We start from the raw sequence: 22,264 nt of genomic DNA on the forward strand, positions 1-22,264 counted from the left end.
TTAAATACAGTAAAACTTTGATATTTTCCACTGAAGTATATTTGTTGCTTTGGTTTAGTCTGTCAGCAGCTGTCCTCTGTCTTCTAATACTTGCAGAATGTTCAGTTCACGTTTACCAAAACCCAGAAGTTCTTTCAAGGGGATTATAAATGTTTTAATAGGTAGATGTTATATTTTGAGTGGTCTGTGGTGGATGTTGTTGCCATCAGTGGCTCCAAGAAATAAGTTAAATTGTTGTGTGCTGTGAGTTCTGTGTTCTTTTGCAAGCAGCTTTTGTTGAAGAAAAAGAAAAAAAAAAAAAAAAAGAAAGGAAAAAAAAAGGTCAAAAATTTGTTTTCCTCTTATTTCTGGAAGACGAAGAAGATGAGCGCCTTGATAAAATGGTGTTGGCAAGTTCAGCTGTTAACCATACTCTCTTTAAATAATATTTTACAATCTTTTTTCTATTTTTTTTTTTTTTTTAACATCAGTCTGTAGAAAATCATCGTGGTAAAGCTACATATCCTGCAGGTGAGTTCTGGGGGGGGAAAAAAAAAAAGAAAAAAAGAAAAAAAAAAAAGATAAAATTCATATTCCCGTGGATATTCCCACCAGGGAGCCAGGGCGGATAGGGCGAGGCTTTTGGGGTGTGGTTCACATCAGGGCGATGGGTTTGGAGCCGGGGTTGCTCAGGTAGGAAGGGGACACCGTGTCCAGCTCCATGAAGGCGGAGTAGAGCGTGGTGAGCTGCAGCTCCGGCGCGCTCCCGTGCGCGCTCCCCTGCGCGCCGGGGCCGCTCTCCAGCTGGCAGTGCGAGGGAAAACACTGCGGGGATGACGAAATGAGGACAAGGGGATCCACGGCCAGGCTGTCGTCCTTCAGCTCCTCCCAAAGATTCCCTGCAATCAAAAAAAAACAAACCCCCGTGTTGGTTCACAGATTTGTGGGAACCCTGGAGGCTGAGAATTTTCAACTTTCCTCGCTGAAAGGCACAGACCCACAAAAAACCCCACTTCATTTGACCTGAAAAGGCTTCCAAAATTGAATGATAGAACTGAGATTGTGGGTGTGTATCTTGAATAGAAGTGTGTCATTTCACAGGGTGGAAAACTTAGAGTTTAAGGCTTATAATACAGCTATATATCTATATCTATATCTATATCTATATCTATATCTATATCTATATCTATATCTATATCTATATTTATATCTATCTATATCTATATCTATATCTATATCTATACCTATATCTATATCTATATCTATATCTATATCTATATTTATATCTATCTATATCTATATCTATATCTATATCTATATCTATACCTATATCTATATCTATATCTATATCTATATCTATATCTATATTTATATCTATCTATATCTATATCTATATCTATACCTATATCTATATCTATATATATCTATATGTATTATAGCTATATTATATAGCTATAATATTATAATATGGCTATATATACACATATATATACCTAAATTACTATATTACTATATATAAATATATAAATATAGCAATATAGCAATATAGCTATATAGCTATATAGCTATATATATATAATTTTATATATATATATAAAAAAAGGCAAGATGGAGGTTTTAGGATAGTGGCTGGTTGTTCTTCACCTTCTTCTCCATGGGTTTGGGTGGTATTGTGTAACTGGACAGAAAAGTCTCTGCTTCACAGACTTCTGGTGGTTGGTTATTGGGTTAAAAGTAAAAATAATTTAGGTGTCGTTTCTTAATTGGATAGTTTAGCCTTAAAAGGCCTTGTAGAGAAAGAGAGTGAGCATTTTGTGGCTTGTTAGTAGAAAGCTGTAGAACCTACAACTTGTATAATAAACATCTGAGCCTGAACACAAACTACCATCCTCAATCCTTGACAGAGGCAGAAAAGAAGTTAAAGAATCGACACAGATTGATCCACAGTTCTTTATATTTTCCCTCCACATGTTTTTTTGGGGTTTTTTTTTCAATCATTGTGTTGCAGGAGATGTTGGTTATTAAACATTTGTGGAGGTGATCCTAATCTCTTGGGACTGAGGAAGGGAAGAGGTTGCTTAGATGGTTATTATTTGTCTGTTTCCATGAATTTAAATCTGGGAGAAAACAGCATTAACTTAAGAAAATTCCTTCTAAAATTCTATTAGAAATGTATATATAAATGAAAAATATAAGAAGACACCTCAGAAAATATAATTATTTGGGGTGTAGATGCTATTACTGCCTTGGGAAGAGGGAAAGAGCATCCTTTTTAGCAAAGATTAGGAATCAATATTGATAAAGAAAAATGCTAACATGTTAATTCAATCAAATTTACTTCTCTTGGTGCCTTTCACTCAACAATTCTCTTGTTAGAATGGCACTAAATAGTTGTGCTTGAGCAGCTTCCAGTTGAAAATGGGTCTGAATTTAAAGAACACATTCTAAAAACTGTATTGCAGAATTTAATATCAGCGATTGTAACTGGGGGGGAGCAGGAATGTTTTTTACATTCCTGAATGCAAATCTGTAGCTTCCTTGGGAAACTTTTTAAAGCTTTAACACAAAATTGCATTGTCTTTATATAAAATGTAACCCAGGAAGGTGGTGGGGTTTGTAACAGCGGTGTGGGGATGTGAAAAAAGGGAGAGAGATGGATCTTGTGGAGGATGGGATGGGATGGGATCCACGGGATGGGATGGGATCCATGGGGTGGGATGGGATCCACGGGATGGGATGGGATCCATGGGGTGGGATGGGATCCACGGGATGGGATGGGATCCATGGGGTGGGATGGGATCCACGGGATGGGATGGGATCCATGGGGTGGGATGGGATCCACGGGATGGGATGGGATCCATGGGGTGGGATGGGATCCACGGGATGGGATGGGATCCATGGGGTGGGATGGGATCCACGGGATGGGATGGGATCCATGGGGTGGGATGGGATCCACGGGATGGGATGGGATCCATGGGGTGGGATGGGATCCACGGGATGGGATGGGATCCATGGGGTGGGATGGGATCCACGGGATGGGATGGGATCCATGGGGCGGGATGGGAACTAACCAACCTGACTCTCCAAGATAAAAACACCTCGAACACCTACCTTGGAGATCAAAATCAGTGAGGGATGGATTGAGAGCATCGATGTCATTGCTGAGGTCTCCCTCCTGCAGCAGCGTGTCCTGCACCGTCCTGGCCGGAGAATGCTCGGGCAGCATCTTCATCCCGCAGCTCGGGGGGCTCTGAGCCGGCACTGGGGAATCCTGAGGGATGCTGGGCTGAGTCCGGAGCTGGCTCTGAGCCTCCCCAGCAGGGAACAGGCTGGGGGGCTCGGGCGTGTGCTGCAGCAGCGCCGTGGGCATTTGGGGGAAGCCCTGGGGGGACGCGTAGCAGCCGGGCTGCTGCCCCCCGAGCAGAGCGGGCAGGGGGCTCTTGGCGTGCAGGGCTGCCGAGGCGTGGATGCCGTGAAATCCCTGCGGGATGCCCGAGGAGAGCGAGGGCTCGCACAAGGGATGGGATTGCGCTGCCATCTGCCTGGAGAGGGAGGCACCTGCAGCGCCCGTGGGGCTGCAGGACGCCAGCGACGAGCGCAGCTTCTCGCTCTTGTCGCCTATCAGGGTGTCAAGCTCCTCTGGAAAACAAGGGAAAAGTCCGTGGTTGACTTATTCCTGCATTGCTTGCAGCAGGAGTTGTGCTGCTACTCAGGAAATGGCAATGGCTGGCTTATCCCTGGATAGCTTCCAGCAGGAATTGTGGTCTTACTCAGGAAGGCAAACAGAAGTGCTAGCTCTTACATATTAAAACATCCAAAGCCTGAAATGTTTGCTTGTAAATTATCATTGCCAAGTGAGTATGTAATAAATTCCACTTTTAAAGGTTGGATACTTAGCAGTTAATCTCAGGTTTTATTTCATATTTTGTATTTCAGCATTCTTTTTGTCACAGAGTGGTTCGGATTGGAAGGGATGTTGAAGATCATCTCATTCCACCCCCCTGCCATGGACAGGGACACCTCCCACCACACCAGGTTGCTCCAATCCCATCCAACCTTGCTTTTTATCTTAAAGTTTAGTGAGATGTCAAGAGAGAGTATTTTCTTGGGGAAGCTTGTTTGTGCTTATCTGGAAACATCTACAACACCAGGCCTACTTTAATTCTGCTTTTTAATTTTTTTACTTGTTTTGCCGACCAGGAAAAATCCTTAAATGCTTTCCTAAATCATGTTTAAATTCTCTTACGGATCTTGGTAAAAAGAAAAATTCTGGGGAGAGCTGTTTGAGAGCTGAAACATCGAGAAATGACTGACCTGGCTTTGCCATACTCTTCCTCACGGCAACTGGGTCTTTCCTCTTCCATTTCTGAAGCTCCTCCTGCATCTTGTCAATCTTGGCTGGGTTCAGAGCCCACAAACAGCCCTTCCGAGAAGAATTCCCTGACTTGTTCTCAACTTTCTCAAAGCACTTGTTCAAAGATAAATTGTGGCGCACGGAATTCTTCCAACCATCTGGAGCTGTCTGGAGAAACAAACCCAATGTAAGAACAAGCTGAAAAAAATAAAATTAAAAGCTAAAAAAAAAAAATTTAAAAATGCATGTGTGTATATATATAACTGTGTTTTGACTGGTAGGGTTACAAGAAATGCTGTTTAAGTTTGTGCCTTCTGCAGTGAGAAGCTTGTACGTTAGAGGGAAGCCACAAAAATGTTACAGTCATGTTGTGTGGGAAGAGAGGGATCAGATAAAATAGTAACTGATCTTCTAAGCAAAAAGGTTGTCAGAGACCTGCTGGATCTTTAAGAGTGAATTTGCACATCACAAGAATTAAGTGTGCAAAAATTAATGTTCTAGAACTAACCAGAAATCAATCAGAATCTATCTTAGAACACCTAGAAATATTTCCAACTCTTCATTAAAGTACTGGGTGCTACCTGGGCTCACATTCAGTGTCCAGGCAGACTTCAAAGGGCTTTCTCATGCCACTGTAGGTGTAACTTTGTGTGCTGGCCAATTACAAACCCAAATGGTTTAATCACAAGCCCTCCAGATGAGATACAGGTTTCCACAGCTGATCACTCATCTCTGTGCTTTGCATTTGCTTTTAAATCAGCAGCAGAAGCTGGAAGGTTCTTGAAACTGGATCATTAAAATTATTATTTTCTTGTTTGCTAAAAATTCTCATATTTTCTTTTCAATTTCTCATAAGAATTGCAGGAAATGAAACAGCTCTGAAATGTGGGGAGGTTGTCGGTGGCTGTTGATTCATATTCATGGATGCAAATATTTATCATAACTGTTTGTATCAAGCAGATAATTATTGAACAGAGAGCATGAGAAATAAATGTAGGTTTCCACAGTCTATTTTAAAATGTTAAAAATTAGAATTTCCCTCTTAGGTTCATTAAGTTTTTTTTTTTTCATTTTATATTTTTTATTAATAGGATCCTTCTCTCATAAAAAGCCAGATTTTTGATAGTTTGATAATTTCTTTAACCATTGTCTAGTCCATCAGACTTCCTCTCAGACCATCTTTTATAAATGGATCTGAGCCCATTTGAAATTTTGGCTTTCACCAGGCAGACTGTGAATTTTGAACCTACTTTGATGAAATTATTTTATCGGGATTTAATTTTTTTGTACATGCTTTTATAAGAACTGTAAAACCTGTTGTTTTGTAGCTTGCAAAGAACCATTGTGTGGATAAAGCCTTATTGATGAGTTGAGGACCAAATTTAATACTCAATTAATTAAAAAATAAATAGATGTGGAATTAAATACATACTATTTACTAAAAGAGAAACTATTTTCCCTTCAGAGCAGCAGAGTTTCTTCCATTTTGGCCCACCTGATGTCAGCATTTCACTATCCTGACTCATGGGTGAGACAACACAAATTGAAACAGAAAGGAAGAGAAGAAGAGAAGAGAGAAGAGAAGAGAAGAGAAGAGAAGAGAAGAGAAGAGAAGAGAAGAGAAGAGAAGAGAAGAGAAGAGAAGAGAAGAGAAGAGAAGAGAAGAGAAAAAAAGAAACCCCAAACCTTTAAAGACTTTTCTGCCACAGGGTCATACTGAACATGACAAACCAAATATTTTCTCCCTTGCAGATAACATTCAAGTAACTTTCTGGCAGTTCCAAAAGTGAATAAAGCTGTTCCTCCCAGGCAAATGATGTATTTAGCTACTGAACAAGCTGACCTGGAAGAATATTCCTGTTTCTTGCCCTGCACAGAGGCTCCACACCCCCCTGTGTACCTAGACAGGATAATTGGTGTTTCTGCTCAGATGGGAGCGGCACGGGCTCCTCAGAGGATTTCAGAACGTGTGGGGGTGTAAATTAGGAGATGGTTTTAGAAACTGTACAAGCAAAAAGTACATGGATTGATTTTGGAGGCTGCTGCCAGGAGCAGAGCTGGTTCTTGCATTAAATTTGGGACTGCTGAGCTGTGAGAATTTGTTTGTCCAGGTAGGGCTTAACACCCTGAGTGTGTCAAGAGAAAAACCACCAGTTTTAAAAGCAGGTGTGATTGTTAAGTGAACAAACTTTGGCTGCTGGGGCTGCTCTTGAGTAGGAATCTCCTTGCTGGGGCTGATTTCGGCCATGGTTACATTCAGCAGGTGAGGATAAAAGAGCAGAATCACAAAATCAGCTGGGGAATCCCAGAATCACGAGGTGGGAAAAGCCCTCTGAGGTCACCGAGTCCAACCACTGGCACTGCCAAGGCCACCAGCAATCCACGTCCCCAGGTGCCACATCTACAGCCCCTGAGCCCTTCCATCACACCACAGACCTTTCTGCCCTCTCAGCCCACTGGCAACAACTCCAATTAAAAAGATTAAAGCTTTCTGTTAGACTCACAAATCACTACAAAAAAAAAAAAAAAAAAAGAGAAAATTATTGTCCATCCCCACTGATCCTGACCAGCTCTTGAAGTTTAAAGAGTTCAGTGATCTTGCAAAACCCTTTCTCTTTAAATCTAGGTCTCAAGAGAAGGGAGAGGTACATCAAAGACTAATTCAACTTTAGCTGCGTAGATTTTTTTTTTTTTAAGGACGTAGGAGTTGGATTGCTCTGTTTCAACTAGAAATGAGATTGTTGCATCACAGAAACTAAATTTGCTGTGGCAGCGAATCCCAGTTAATTTGACTCGGCTTGTATCATCCCATGTCTCCCAGCAAGGCTCTGCGTGCACTTGCTCTCTTTTTTCCTCCAACCTAAATTTCTTCCCCTCTCCCTGTTGTATTCTGATTTTTAGTGAGCACTGGTAGCAGCAGCAAAACGTTCTTTGCTGGTTTTTATGTGGTTTTATTTTGCTGAAGAGTCTCCAAAAGCAGGGAGGATGGAGGATATAAATTTTTGCCATCTATTGTTAATTCTCTGCTATAAAGACCAGAGGAGACAGAGACTGATGACTGTAAATGTAATGTCTGATTGCTCATTCTCCCCTGGTTATAAATGTAATGTCTGATTGCTCATTCTCCCCTGGTTATTTTAAGGATGTTACAGTCAAATACATCTGGCTGCGTTTGTAAGTAAAATGCAAAAACAAAGCTGCTACAAAATAGGGAATGTTTGGGTAGCACCCCCTGCTCTATTCTTTTCCTGCAGCAGTAACCTCACCCTCATCAGTTCTTAAATGAATTTTATAAAAAGACATGAGGTTCTGGAAAACCAGGAAGGGCCAGGATGGTGACAACTGGAGGAGCCACAGTCCTGAGTCCAAGGGATTCTGCCCATGCTGGCAGCAGCAGCTTTATTTGATTTAAAGCTGCTGATTAATTTTATAATCAATTGTGTTGTAAGACAACAGAGAATTAATTTCAGTTTGATCTGGTGAATGGACATGCATGTGCCTGCAAAAATTATTAATAATATTTCTACTTCTCTGCTTGAAACTCCTGCTATTTTCCTGTGGATTCCCCTGGGATTTCTAATGGTAGATTTCTTTATTTTTTCCTCCCTTCTCTTGCTTGTAACAAATGATGGAGTACTTAGTGATTCCTTTGGGAGGAAATCTGGGAGTACAGGAATGTGATGGATCCTGCCAGTTCTTCCTCTGTGATAATGTGTATTTTCTTTGATTACTGACATATTCAATCTTCTTTTTTTTTTTTTTTTGTGTGTGTGTGTATGCTCTATTTATCCTCAGTGTCCAAAGCCACTGCAAAATTGTATTGGAACATTTATTTTTCATTACTCTCAGCGTTCCTTTATTACAAATGTTTGAACTGCCTTGCTGTGGCTGTTTTAAATTTGCCTTGATTGCTGCAGGGCTATTTGCAATAGGAAACAGGACAGACACACTGGCTTTATTTTCATTTTTGGGCCTTGCTCAGGGCTGAGCTCACCCACTGTGGACTTCAGTGAGGCGCTTTTGGAGAATCAGCAGGAAAAAAAAAAAAAAAAAAAAAAAAAAGCCCTGAGTGGAGCAGCACTTGATGATTCCATTACAATCTGAACTAATCCTCCTGCCCGTGGATCCCTGTGCTGAGTGAGCATTTCCCGCTGCCTCTCCAAGTGTGAGGAGCCATTCCCTCCCAGCAGGGATCCAAATTTCAGCGGTGCTGCTGCAAACCATCCACCCCTTCCCTGCCCAGCTCACCGTGTCATTATGAGCTTAGTGCCATTATCACACCTGGCACTTTTCTTTGTGCAGGGCATGCTGTTGCCCAAGATGAATATCCCAGCTCCAGGATGGAGTGAGAGAACCTGGAATTCTCTGCTTCCACACCGGCCCAAAAGTGCTGCTGGTGGCAGAGGAAGCTACAAGACCAGTTCTGCCTGTGTTTGAGACCTGAGAGGAAGCAGTGAATGCTGTTTTTTAAATTATTTACCCTTTTTATGGGCTGCTGGTGAGGAATGTCACTGTTATACACACAAGCTCACAGCTGGAACAGTTCTTAAAATCTTCTTGAGTTAAATATCACCACATTTCACATTTCTGCCTAGGTGCAAAAGGCTGGGTGGCTTGTGACCATGGGAGGATGCAGTGTGTAATTGATTTGGTATTAATCTCCAAAGAAATAATCCCTTTTCATAGCGGGAATCCCATCCCTTACTCCCTCTGCTGCCAGATAAGCTTAGAGGGAGATTCCCCTCCCCATCCCTGTGGAACTCACCTTAAAGTAAGGGAAGTGTTCCGTCATGAAATTGTAAATCTCACTGACTGGCAAACTCCCTGTCTTGCTGTTTTTGAGAGCCATGAAGATCAGGATGCTTTAGGGAGAGAAAAAAAAGCATTTTAGCCTCTTCTGCCCGACTCCTCACAACCAAAAATAGATTGTTTTTTGCACTGTGTGTAGTTATTCTGACTTTCACTGTCACAGCACAAATACAAACGTGATTTTATGTTTCCACTCAGCTGTTTACAACAATCTCCTAACTTCTCCAAGCTCATCTAGAAGGTCCAACCTGGGTTTAAAATAAAAGAATACAGAAAGTAGAATCAAGACCTTCAAATCCTGCTGGTGTGTAGTTACTGAAGGTTTTGTTTGACTGGTGAAGGCCACAAAGAGGAGCAAACTGACAGTGACAGAGGGATAATTAAAATTTAATTGTCTGATCTACTTTGGGGGCTAAACCCCTGTGGTGACTGCCATAGCTGATACATTTTCAAGGCATTTACTTGCTCAAGTAACTGGGGGAAAAATCAGTTTTAATACAGAACAGACAACTAAGTAGCACCAGTCTTGCGCTGATGAAATTCGCAACACTTAAAATTTTGCATTAGAGAAACCTCTCACTTTTTTTTTTTTTCTCTGGGGAGTGATCAGGACTGCTCCCCTGCTTTACACCACTCAGTTTCTCTGCCTTGGCTGGCCCCAGAGCCTGGAACGTTTTGTGATCCACAGGGACAGGACAGAACACCCCGGGAACAAGACAAATAGAGCGAACGTGTTGCTGCAAACGATGCTGGAAAGGGGCCAGGGGTGAACAGGGTATTTCCTGTAAGGTGAGGGCTTGGAAAAATATTGGATTACCTGTAGGAGTAGATGGGTTTGGGGAACAGAGGCTGCTGAGATTCTTGGCTGCTTTGAGGAGCAATCCTTTGGTAGGGGTAGTGCGAGGAAGCGATGTAAGTCACGGGGTAGCTGCCTCCTGAGGGGTACTGGGGGGACAGCAGAAATGTTATTTATTTTAGCAACAACCCCCCCAAAACATTCCCTAATAACAGCATTATTTATGAGGATACTGTACGGGAAAAAGTATTTTCTTTATTGCCTGCTATGAGGAGCTGTGTGCTATTAATTGTCCCCAGATAATTCTTAATTTTATAGACCTAAAGCTTATCTCCCTCCAGCCATCTCTTTTGAAGTATTTCAGCCTGCTCAGCCTCCCCTGAATATGCACACAAATAAGGAATGATGTAATTTTATTGACATTAAAACCCCAAACCACCAGAGTAAAAAGCTTCAATGTTCACATTAGAAAAACCAGCTGAGGAAGTAAAGCTGCTAAAAATGTAGGAAGAAACAGAGAAGTTTTGCTTGAGCCTTATTTGGTTTTGTGTGATATTTTTGGTTGCTTTTTTCTTTAGGTGGAGAGGGTACAGAAAGGCAAAAATTGAAAGCATATAATATCTGCTCCTAAGGGAATAACATCCCAAAATCTCAGTTAAAATCACTGTTACTGTGCAAGGCAGGGAAAAACCCAACAAACAACAACAGGAACTTTAATGGATGCACCAGAATATATTTAAGAGGAATGTATTATTATGGAATAAGTCAGTGTTGTCATTCCAGGGGTCAGGAGAGCAGCATATGAGACATTTTTGGGATGGTCTCACACTGCCTGTCTCATGCTGAGGCTGTTGGGCTGCTCCCTGTTTGTTCCCTCACAGTCAATTCCAAGGAAAAAGCTTCTCCACAGGGCCAGGAGTTCATGTGCCACCACCTCAAGTGACTTTTCCACTCCATTTTCTCTATCAGAAAGCTGAAAAGAATAGCCAGGACCCCTAAAATCAGAAAATATTTATGTCATTCTTGCCCTGGGGCCAGCCACAGAAGCTCCCTGAGGAATGCTGACCTATCTCTCCAGGGGATCTCTAAGCCTGTCCCAAGACACACTACAGTGATGGGATCACCAGGATAAAAAACCAGGTGAGAGATGAGATGATCCACACAGACAGCCTGGATTGCACCAGAGCTTCCACAGATTTGTCCTCAATTTCTTAACACAGCACTTGGTCTTTTCCTTCTCTGAATATTCCACTTTTTCCTTCCTCAAATTACAGTTTAAACCTGCTGCAAAGAGACTTTCAGGAGCAAAGGAACGTGATGCAGCGCAGATAAGATAACATCAGCTGGCTCTCTGGGAGAGAGGAATTTCTGCCTCTTCCAGATGAATCTTTCCAGATGCCAGGGGTGAGGACATGGCCAAAATTAGAAGTCCTGTCACACACTACTAAAAAATCTAGCTGGATGCCATCCCTGGTACTCAGAGGTTGCTGAGCCCTGTCCTGGTGTTTCACTGCTCAGCTCCAGCAGTCCTGTGCCATGAGGTTTGTGTGGTTCCTCTAGAAAATTATCATGTAGCTCTCAAGACTCATTGGGAAAAATCCCTTGGACATCTCCTTGGTTTCTAATTCTACTTCCTTTATTTTTCTGGATCAATAGTTTTGATTGCTCTTGGTCTTTGCCCCCTTAAAACAGCAAAATATTATTTATTTACTCTGTGCTCTGAATAATTGATGTCATTTTCTCAGTAATTTTATGCTGGCTGCTGGCATTTTTCTTGCCTGTTTGCTTTTATCTTCCTTACACTGAACTGCCTGAAATGGAATGTGGAAAACCAGACTGAATAGACTCGGTTGTTTGCATGGTGAAAGAAATGAAATGTACATAATTAATCATGTCCTGCCTTGTTAAACTAAATATTGGGCACAATTAGAGTCTCCAGAGCAGCCGTGAACTAATTTTTGTGTGCACCGTGGTGCTCCCTGCCTTGTGCACAGATTTTCCCCCAAGAGCAGAAAACCAGACAATTCCTACAACAATTCTGACTTTTATTTGTTTTGGTGGCTCTTTGAAAAGAAACAACCCTAAGATAGGGCTGGTTTTGATGTCACCATGAAAGGCCAGACCTGGGCGTTTTAGGGATTATTTCTGTTTTATTGGTTCCATGAATCCTTTTTGAGGGAAGAGAGGCTGGGGAACGGGCTGGGATGACAGGCTGGAGCTGGTTTTACAGTCTCCCATGGCATGAAAGGTGTTTTATGGTGGGTGGGTGAGTGACTCCAGCCAGTGCCTGCTGCTCACTCGGGTCAGTAATAACTCATTTTTTCTTCTGAGTCACCACTTCTGCCATGTCCAGCCAAGGGGAAGGTGAGGCTGTTTTATCTTCTGCACAAAATTAATGAAGGGGCTGAATGCCTCTCATCCCTCTAATGAAAACTGGGGCCCAGCTGGAACATCCTTCACTCCAGGGCCCGTTCTCCAGAGTGGAGCTTCCTCGGAGGGATTGAACTTGCGCTGCCCCATTCCAGCTGGAAATGTGAAGAGTTAATAATGGGGCTGCTCCATGCAGGAGGGGTTATCCCACTTTTCTCAGCTGCATCTCAGCTCTTTTCATTTCCCAGTGTGTGATCATGGCACGGGGACAGCAATTCTACCTCTTTTACCTCTTATAGCTTTGCAAATTATTATTTTTCAAATTTTGTTTTTATTTTATTCCTGAGCAGTAGAACACGTTGCCAGACTTTTTCTACACAAGCATTAAGCACAGGTATTGAAAAGTCTGACAGAAACCTGCTGCACTTCAGAGATTTTGTCCCAGTGCCAGCCTGCAGGTGGATGGAGGATTTTCCTCTTGGTGCCTGTTGGGTCTTGCCTGGCAGCTGCCAGGAGTTTTAAATCTGGAGGTTTTTGGAATGTGATCAGTACAGAAACAGCACTGCTGTCAAACCAGCAAGGACAGGGGAAAGGTGCCTGCTGCAGAGTGGATAAAGAAATTAAGAATATTCCATGAATTCACAAGATAAGTGGGGTTTCTGCACACAGAAATGGCATTTTTATAGTGAGTGAGATATATGGAGCTGTGACATATCCACAGTAGTTTATATCTGCAGCAGAGCTTTTTTTTTGGCACCATTTTGGGACCATTTTCTTCTGAAATAACAGTAATGGATTTCTAAGTTAGGATGGTAGTGCAATATCACCTTTCCTTTTATTATATTTATATGTATTTATATATTTATATTTATATTTATATTTATATTTATATTTATATATATACAACTATATATATTTATATCTATATTTATTTTCTATTTGTATTATTTTTAATGTTAATTTTTATATTTATTTTATTTTCATTTTATTTATTATTATTTTTATTTTTATTATTGTCAATTATGCTTCAGCTGAATAATCTTTCTCTGGGGATGATGTAAGAGGCAAAAGGTTTCAAAAGGGGTGTGTGTGCCATCAAGCACAAGGAAAGTGAACATCATTTTTATTATTTTTAATGTTAATTTTAATATTTATTTTATTTTCATTTTATTTATTATTATTTTTATTTTTATTATTGTCAATTATGCTTCAGCTGAATAATCTTTCTCTGGGGATGATGTAAGAGGCAAAAGGTTTCAAAAGGGGTGTGTGTGCCATCAAGCACAAGGAAAGTGAACATCATTTTCCTGTTCCAATTTTACTTTAAAATATTTTTCTGTTTGGTCTGAATTTTAACAATCCATTTAGGTTTTTTTTTCCTGAAGTTAAAGGAACTTAAGTTAAAGGAAGTTAGTGTGTCACCCTAGGACACACAGTTAATTAAGACCCTGAAATATCAAGCGTTACCATTAATTTATCTGGCTCCAAAGCAAATTTTCTTGAGTGTAATAATGAAAATATAAATATCCAGTACCAAGATTCAATTCCTACAAGTTTTGGTTTTTTTTTTTTTTTTTTTTTCCCTCCTTCATGACCATCTTAAATAGCATTTAGCTGTGGTTCTTTTTAGATCTTACTCTCATAAACAGACTGTAGGCATATAAACACAACCCTGCAAACCCAAAAACTTAAAGATATTTTTAAATTCTTAAAAAAAAATGTGATTACCACAATTTTTGTACCATTTGAGTGCTAAAAATCAGGGATTTTGGTGCTGACCTGATGGAAAGGGTGAGAGGAGCAATACATCTGCTGCACCTGGGGCTGGTAGCAGTACAAACCAGGCTGCCCTTCCAGGGGGGATGTCCTGAGCTTCAGGTCCGAGTCCTGCTGCAAAACAGCCAAGGGAGAGCAATCAGAGAGAACAGCTGGATTTAGAGCAGGATAATTGGTCCCTGCCTGGGTTTGCCTTCCTTGTGTTGAGTTTTTGGGGATTAATTGTGTTTTAGTGAGGGTTAACAGAGGTTGGTTTTTGTTTTAGCGGCAGATCTGGGATGAGCCGTCCCTGGGAAGGGCCAAGGCCAGGCTGGAGCACTGGGACAGGGCAGGAGGTGACACTGGATCATCTTTAAGGTCCCTTCCAACCCAAACCACTCCATGATTCCATAAAGACATGAACCAATTCCTGCATTTCCATAACTACAACTCGAAAAAAGGAAATCCCAGCCCACATCCCGTGCAGAGGGCGATGCAGGAAAGGTCAGGCTCTGTTTATATTTTTATTTTTTCCCCTCCCTGCACACACAAACCACTCGCTCCAGCTGTCATTCCTCAGTGTCTCCCTCGTTTTTCATTCTCCCTGATTTTATCTTGCAGGCTGGCAGTGCCTCAGCTGCCTCTGGAATTTTGGCATTGGCTGGAGGGTGAGGTCTGTAATGTACAGGAAGGAGGTGGCAGAGAGAAAAATCACACTGGGCTGGCTACTGGGTTCAACCAAGATGCAGGAAATGTGTAAAAATGGAGGAATTCAGTGAGAATCTTGTGTTTTCAAGAATCCAATAGCGCTTATCCTTCTGCTTTAAAACATGGCCAGTTTTAATGGCATTTTAGTCTGTGTAAAAATATTAATAAATAAACATATATATACATTTTTTCTTATGTATATTTTATATATCATGCATGTTGTAAATCTAATAAATATAAAATATTCAGTATTTTTATGCTATATTATTAGAGGCACAAACTAAACTTGGTTTGACATCCACTACTAATAAACATCAGTGTTATCTTGGTGACCACCAGATGATGATTTTCAGAAATCCCAACTTTCCAGCAGTATGGAAATGATTTAAAAGTGGGAAGTTGGGTTCTGGCAGGACCCAACAGGGAGCAGCTACACGTGCTTGTAAAGGACTCCTGCTCTGCTGCCTTTGCATCCTGCAGCCCAGGGATTTGGGAAAAAAATGGGAATATTTTTTTTCCATCAGCTGCTCATAGGTTTTGCAGCACTGAACTCCTCTGACCTAGATGAGTGTTTATCCAGGAAATAAGAGATTTAGATCAATTTCCTCCTTAACCTGGATGGCTTCAATCCCCAGGTATGTTCCCTGACAACATCTCTCCATTCCCCTGGTCTTAATCCAATTAAGACTTTTTTTTTAACTCCTCTTTCATTTGGTAGCCCTGAATTTCTCCTCTCCCAGCCATTCAGAACCAGCTCAGGGCTCCCCTCTGGCAGGTGGAGTTGTTCTTTCTGGCTGCAGGAGATGATCAAGATGCACTTTGCACCTTGGATCACAGCAGAGATATTGTGGAGACACTGGAGGGTAATTTAATTTGCTTTTCAGGGATCTCTGCCACCCTAAGTAGGCAGTTGCCTCCATCTAGTATTGAAATTAGCCCAGGTAACTTTGCACTGCACATATAAACAGAGCTGATATTTATTTTTGGTGGGACTCATGTCTTGGAGTTTCTCTTCTATTTGCACTGAGAAAAGTGCAGGTGAGCTGTGGGACCAAATCTGCTCCACAGCCTCATGCTTGAAAATATTGTTTTGTGAACTTTTGTCTCTAGAAAACACAAGCTGATGACAAATTTGGACATTTAGGATTCGTGTACCCCCGTCTGATAGAAAATCATTTCTCCTTGTACCTCTTTCTGAGGATTGTTTGAGGAAAAGCCCAGAAAACAGATAATTTGGCCAAATAAACACACATCTGCTAATAACCCTAAATCTAAACCCTACATCTGCTTTAATAACCCTCAAAATAACCTAAATCTGCTTTCCCTGACCTCCAACCTGTATCCTCACAGAGCGACAAACACCAACATAGCCACTACGACAAAAAAAACCCTTCCAAAAGCGCATTTTTACCCCCGAAAAGAGGGAAAACAACAGCAGAACCCCACTGACCATGGCCTGGGAGCCGTGCTCCTGCCCGGCGGTGCCGTACTGGAGGCTGTCACACCACGGCTGCTCCGCCGAGATGTTTGGGATGTGGGTGGGAAACGCCTCCGGCTCCTCCGCGGAGCCCGGCAGAGCCTCGAAGCCATCGATGCCCCGGTGGCTTTTGAAGGGAGAAGCTTCTGGTGGCAGGGCCTGGTGAGCTTCCTGGAAAACATCCTCGCCGATCTGCCTCTTGTAAGGGTGGAAGGGGTTCCTGCTGCTCTTGAGGAAGCGCTCGTAGCTGCTGGTGCTCTCCTCGTAGCTGCAGCGCCGGAACTTCTCGGCGCTGAAGGATGCCCTGAATTTGTTCTTGCCACAGGGGATCCCTTGGCTGGCAGGGAACCGGCCCTGGATGGGGTCCTGGCATGGGGAAGCAGGGCTGGGGCTGGCAGAGGATTCCGAGCTCGTCCGCTCCGTCCTGGAGTCCGGCTCGTAGGGCTGGCAGCTGTAGCTGGGGTTGTCCTGTGGTGGGACATGGATATTCATTTATGGAAGGTCAGGACTGAAGTCTGAGCAAATATTTTATACTGTTTTCATTGTCTAAGTTATTTATTTATAGAAATTTTAACATAGAAATATATAGAATATATATAACGTATATATATAGCATTTATATTTTAATTACATTAAAAGCTGCGATGGAATATTGACATTTATTTTAGGTCAGGATTGAGGTTTGAGCAAATATTTTATATTATTGTCATTGTCTAAGTTATTTATTTATAGAAATTTTAACATAGAAATATATAGAATATATATAACATGTATATATATATAGCATTTATATTTTAATTACATTAAAAGCTGCGATGGAATATTGACATTTATTTTAGGTTAGCACTGAAGTTTGAGCAAATATTTTATATTGTTTTCATTGTCTAAGTTATTTATTTATAGAAATTTTGACATAGAAATATATAGAATATATATAACACATATATATAAAAGTATAACATTTATATTTTTATCACATTAAAAGCTGTGATGGGATATTGACATTTATTTAAGGTTAGCACTGAAGTTTGAGCAAATATTTTATATTATTGTCATTGTCTAAGTTATTTTATTATTGGCTAAGTTATTTTCATTGTCTAAGTGATTTTATTATTTTCATTTATTTATAGAAATTTAAAAATATAAAATTTATATTCTAATTACATTAAAAGCTGTGACGGAATATTGACATTTATTTATTTAAGGTTAGTATTTAAGTTTGAGCAGATATGTTATTATTTTCATTATCTAAGTTATTTATAGAATTTTTTAAGTTGACATTTATTTATTTAAGGTTAGTATTTAAGTTTGAGCAAATATTTTATTATTGTCATTGTCTCAGTTATTTATTTATAGACAATTTTACAACATGAAATTTATATTTTAATTACATTAAAAATGCATTTTTCATGGTAAGTATGAAACGACCAGCTCTAACCACCTTCATGTAGGGAAGCCGTAAAAAAACCTCAAGGGTTTTCTGGTTGCTTGGTATCCAAAACTCTTCATCAATTAATTAACAAAAGCAAGGCCAGGTTGGACTGGGCTTTGAGCAGATCTCCACACATTCCATCACTTCCCCTCATCAAGGTGGCCACATCTTGGGTTTCTGTGTTGAGGTGACCCCGAGGTGTTAGAAATTCTCTTTTTTCCCAGCCCCACGACAGAAGAAGAAGTTGAGATTCATCAGTTCTGCTTTTCAAGGTTTTTTATTTTTTCTTATCTGTTACATTCTTTCCCTGACCTGCTGAGATCTGTCCTGCAGGTCGGGTTGTGGCACAGTGCCTGCCCTTGGGGTGGTGTTAACTTTTTATACTAAGAACTATTTATTTATAGATTATTTACAATAATTTCCCAATACCTATCACCTACGTTAGTCTATCTCTACTTCACACCAATCCAAAAGTGTCACCATCACTGCAGAGGATGGAGGACAAGAAGGAGAAGAAGGAGAAAAAGGAGAAGAAGGAGAAGAAAGAGAAAAAGAAGAAGAAGGAGAAAAAGGAGAAGAAGGAGAAGAAGGAGAAGGAGCAAAAGGAGAAGAAGGAGAAGAAGGAGAAGAAGGAGAAGGAGAAGAAGGAGAAGAAGAAGGAGAAAAAGGAGAAGAAGGAGACGAAGGAGAAGAAGAAGAAGAAGAAGAAGAAGGAGAAGAAGAAGAAGAAGGAGAAGAAGGAGAAAAAGGAGAAAAAGGAGAAAAAGGAGAAGGAGAAGGAGAAAAAGGAGAAGAAGAAGAAGGAGAAGGAGAAGAAGGAGAAGAAGGAGAAGAAGGAGAAGAAGGAGAAGGACAGGACACACCCAGATTCCTTTATCTTGCCTCTTGAACCCCCATTCTAAAACCCCAAAATTCTACTTTTCCACCCCGTGACAGACCAACTATCATTCCACTCAAACCCTTGCAGCTTGTACATCTTCACACAAAGTTGTTAATTTTTTCCATGGGCTAAAATCGAAGGCCCAGGTGTCTTTGACTCCGTGCCAAGCTCTCTGAGCCCCCTGCCAGGGTCTCAAACCAGCCGGGGCAGGCAGAGGAATGTCCTGGTTTTCCACAGCCACGCTCATTTGGAGGCACGAGACAGGATCTGGGCAGACACTCCAACATCCCTGTGCCATCTCCTCCCTTCTGCCCTTCAGCCAGCAGCAGCTGCTGCAGTGCTCTGTGATCTGGAGGAAAAAGGCTGGAGCAGGGCTGCAGTCTGAAAATCTGAATCTGGCGCTGAAAATCTGCATTTCCCTGACATCAGGGATCAGCAAACACCGGGGAGCCTTTGGGAGGACACACACCAGGGAGGGGGAATGGGATGGCCTGTGCTCCACAAAAAGGCAGGCCAGCTTATTGAGCACTCCCCGCCCTCTCCAAATCCCAGAAATCCCACAAGGAAAATCAGGATAAATCCAGTTCTTTCTGCAGGGGAACACAGCACAGCTTTCCCACTCATTTTAAGGAGTGGAACGCAACATTCAGCTGGAGTTTAAGATTAGCTGAGCAGCATAACTCAGGTTTCTACCCTTCAGGAATAAAACTTCCAGTATTTGCTCTGTCACCAGTAGGTTTGGTGAGATTCAGCAAGAGCTGAATGTTTATTTTGATCTTTAAAGAAGGAGAACAGGCCTGGGCCAGTTGTACTCACACTCTGCTGAACTGGGGATATTGAATCCCCCTGTGCCTTCATCAGGTCCTGCTGGTCCCTTTCCAGAGTGTCCGAAGGAGAAAATTTAATATTGGACTGGTCCTGGAGTAGCGAAACCATCACCAAACCCACGTCAGACAGAAATCCTGTGAGGGCAAAAATCAGATTACAATAAGCACTTTTTAAATTTCGTACTGTGAGACAAACCCCTTGCTGGGTGCACAGGCTGGGATGTGCAGCTGGAGCCATCCTGAGGAATTTCTGACACAGTGGAATTGTTTTTTAGCTCTTAAAGAAATGTTCTGGAGATGCAATTCCAATGAAGATGTGGCACGGGGTTTCTGTGGATTCACCACATAATTTTTATAAAAATAAGCACTTTCTTTGTTTTCTATAGGATCATAAATTAATGAAAATGTACTGGTTTGGGGTTGTGCAAATTTAGCAATGTCACTTTTTTGAGAGATTGGGATATAAATGCACCCCAGCTGTTTTCAGAGAGACTATATTAAAAAAAAGGATATTTTTCTATCACTACTCAGACTGATGGCTACCACACACTTATATTTTCATTTTGTTTTTTATTAGTCCCAATCCCTTCAGCCTTTCTGTGCTGGTTTGCATGACTTAAATGCATCTGAGATATGTAAATTACTTAATCATTCCATCCCTGTTTTTGTTAGTTGGATCTCCTCTCAAGTTCCCAATCTTTGATCTTTGGATATAGGAGCTATATCTGATGGTGTTCTTTGGATTAAAAGGAATAAATTTAATCTTCTGGTCTTTTGTTTTCCTTGTTCACTGTAACCTTAGAGTAAAACAAAGGTAGAACATGCATCCTTTTATGCCATGCACCAAGTTTGTAGTTACATGAAGGTGTTCATGCTCATAATTTCAATTTCAGGTGAACAAATCAGGGGGAAAAAAAGCCACTTTAATTCAAGAGTTAATCTGCCAGGTCTTTGCCACGTGTTGAAACAGCTGCTAGGTAAATATCTAAGGGGTTTGTTAGGTTTGCTTAACAAAGATATATCACCTAAAAATGTGGAAACCCTTTTTCGCCTTTATAGTTCAAAGAGAAATCTGTATTTATGATGAGCAGAACTGCACTGCCCGGGGGGATGGAGCACAATGGGGCTTGGAAATCAAGCAGGAGACCTGTGGTAGTACATCAGGGGAAAAAAAATGATGTGAGATGGAGTTCAGAACATCTCAGGCTCTTCTCCCAGTGGCTTGACTGGAGGCTGATGAGGAGAGAGATTCCTCATCTTGAAAGAGGCAGGTGGGAAAACTGTCAGCTGGGAAAGAGATGCGAGTGTCTATTTGTAATTTGTAATTTGTGAGTGCTCCACGCTGGCTGCCCTCCCAGTGCTGCTTCCCCACTTATCTTCAGGTTATACAAAGCTGTCTCTGACCTCTCTTTTATACTGCAATTTTTCAGCCCAGCTGCCTCATTTGTGGTCTGGAGCATTAGAGTTTTATTAAAAGCTTTTGCACAGGTACAGTTCTTGCCTGGTGACTTCTGCACTGTGAGAAATTTTCCCAAATCCTTTCTGAAAGCAAAGGGAATTTGTCAGGGTTGTTTGGAAAATCAATACAAAAGGTCCAGAAAACCAAATCACTCTGAGACCTTTGCCAGGTTCTGTTGATAAATTGCATTTTGGTAGGGAAGGAGGAGTCTTAGTCACATTTTACACTATAAAAATTTCCCCCTCTGTAGGGAAACTACTTGCATTTATTAAATGAGAAGCAGCCATAGGGAAGGTATTTTTCTTTTTTTACTGTTAAATGAGAAGCAGCCTTAAACAGTGTTGGGCTGACAATCTGTACTCAGTGGTGGTTTTGGAATGCCTTTGTCAGGAATCCATCCTGAAGGATCTGCCACGTGGGGATAAATCCCAAGGCTACAATCCCCGTGCTGCTTTCAGGTTTCACACTGGCACCTCAGTGAGAGCTGCAGCTCCAGGTTCTGCTCGTCCTGGAACGTTGTGGAAATGTCTTGCTGTGAGAGAAAAACCTCTGGCCATGTACTTCTGATTTTTGTTTTATTCTTGGAGCCCAAACCTCTCACTTCAAAAGCCATTTGCAGCTTCAGCCTTGCTGGTGTGTCTCACAGCAGGTTGCAAATGCAGATCAGTTTAAACTGCCAAATCAACATACTGAAAAATCTTTTTGCTGTCGCTTCATTAAAATATTCATTAAATCTTCCGTTAATGTCCCTTAGAGACATTCTATTTTGTTAAAAGAACATGTAACTAAAAACCAACCAACAAACCAAAACCCACAAAAAAACAACAACAAAAAACCCCAAACCAAAACAAAAACCGACTCAAAACCACTTTGCATTGTTAACATAGATTTTAGCAAAGACAAATCACAACACTCACTGACAAATCTTCTTAAAGAGCAGAAATTACAGCCAGGGGAGGTTGCCAATAATCAGGATTACAATAAATCATTTGCAACAAACTGTTCCTGGGAGACAGAGCTTAAGGAAGCTGTGGGTTGCCTGGATGTAGGACGTGCTAAAGCAAACAATGATGCTTTGATTTGGAGAGAGGTATCTGATTATCCCAGCTGCAGCTGGAACCATTTCATGCCATTTTGGCTGCTGTAAATGTTGCGTGACCATGCAGGCTCCTGTGATAAGATAACCACCTCGAAAATAAGAAAAGAGTGAGAAAGTGTAACCTCAGCTGGTGTTGGGGTAAGCGAGGCAGCAGCAGCTGATCTATTAGCTCTGCATGACTGAGCCCGAGGCAGGAATCCATGGCCTGAACAATCCCTGGGCTTGTGTCTCCTCTGCCTCCTGCAGCCACCTGAACTGGCTGGGTGCTGCTGTGAGTGCCCTCTGCAGCCCCTGGGGCTGGGGCTGCTTCTCACAAGAG

General features: G+C 41.4%; 1 protein-coding gene across 1 annotated transcript; it reads right to left on the minus strand.

The window, feature by feature from the left end:
- Positions 1 to 633: 633 nt before the first annotated feature.
- Positions 634 to 19,496, minus strand: FOXN1 (forkhead box N1). The gene is made up of 8 exons (XM_041423082.1): positions 19,377 to 19,496; positions 16,222 to 16,716; positions 14,088 to 14,198; positions 9,960 to 10,087; positions 9,099 to 9,195; positions 4,294 to 4,501; positions 3,091 to 3,618; positions 634 to 878 (listed from the first exon to the last, which is right to left on the minus strand). Exons 1-8 carry the CDS (start codon positions 19,494 to 19,496, stop codon positions 634 to 636), a joined length of 1,932 nt encoding a protein of 643 aa, XP_041279016.1.
- Positions 19,497 to 22,264: the final 2,768 nt, after the last annotated feature.

The sequence above is a fragment of the Onychostruthus taczanowskii genome, unplaced genomic scaffold, assembly GCF_017590055.1.
Source record: "Onychostruthus taczanowskii isolate IOZ18803 unplaced genomic scaffold, ASM1759005v1 scaffold75, whole genome shotgun sequence".
Classification (NCBI taxonomy): domain Eukaryota; kingdom Metazoa; phylum Chordata; class Aves; order Passeriformes; family Passeridae; genus Onychostruthus; species Onychostruthus taczanowskii.

Excerpts from the sequence above, each read along its gene's own strand:
- FOXN1 (XM_041423082.1), bottom strand. The coding sequence starts at position 19,496 with ATGGTTTCGCTACTCCAGGACCAGTCCAATATTAAATTTTCTCCTTCG. Across the intron at positions 16,717-19,376 it reads TATCCCCAGTTCAGCAGAGT|GACAACCCCAGCTACAGCTG; the intron begins GTGAGTACAACT and ends GTCCCACCACAG. Across the intron at positions 14,199-16,221 it reads AGCACGGCTCCCAGGCCATG|CAGGACTCGGACCTGAAGCT; the intron begins GTCAGTGGGGTT and ends GCTGTTTTGCAG.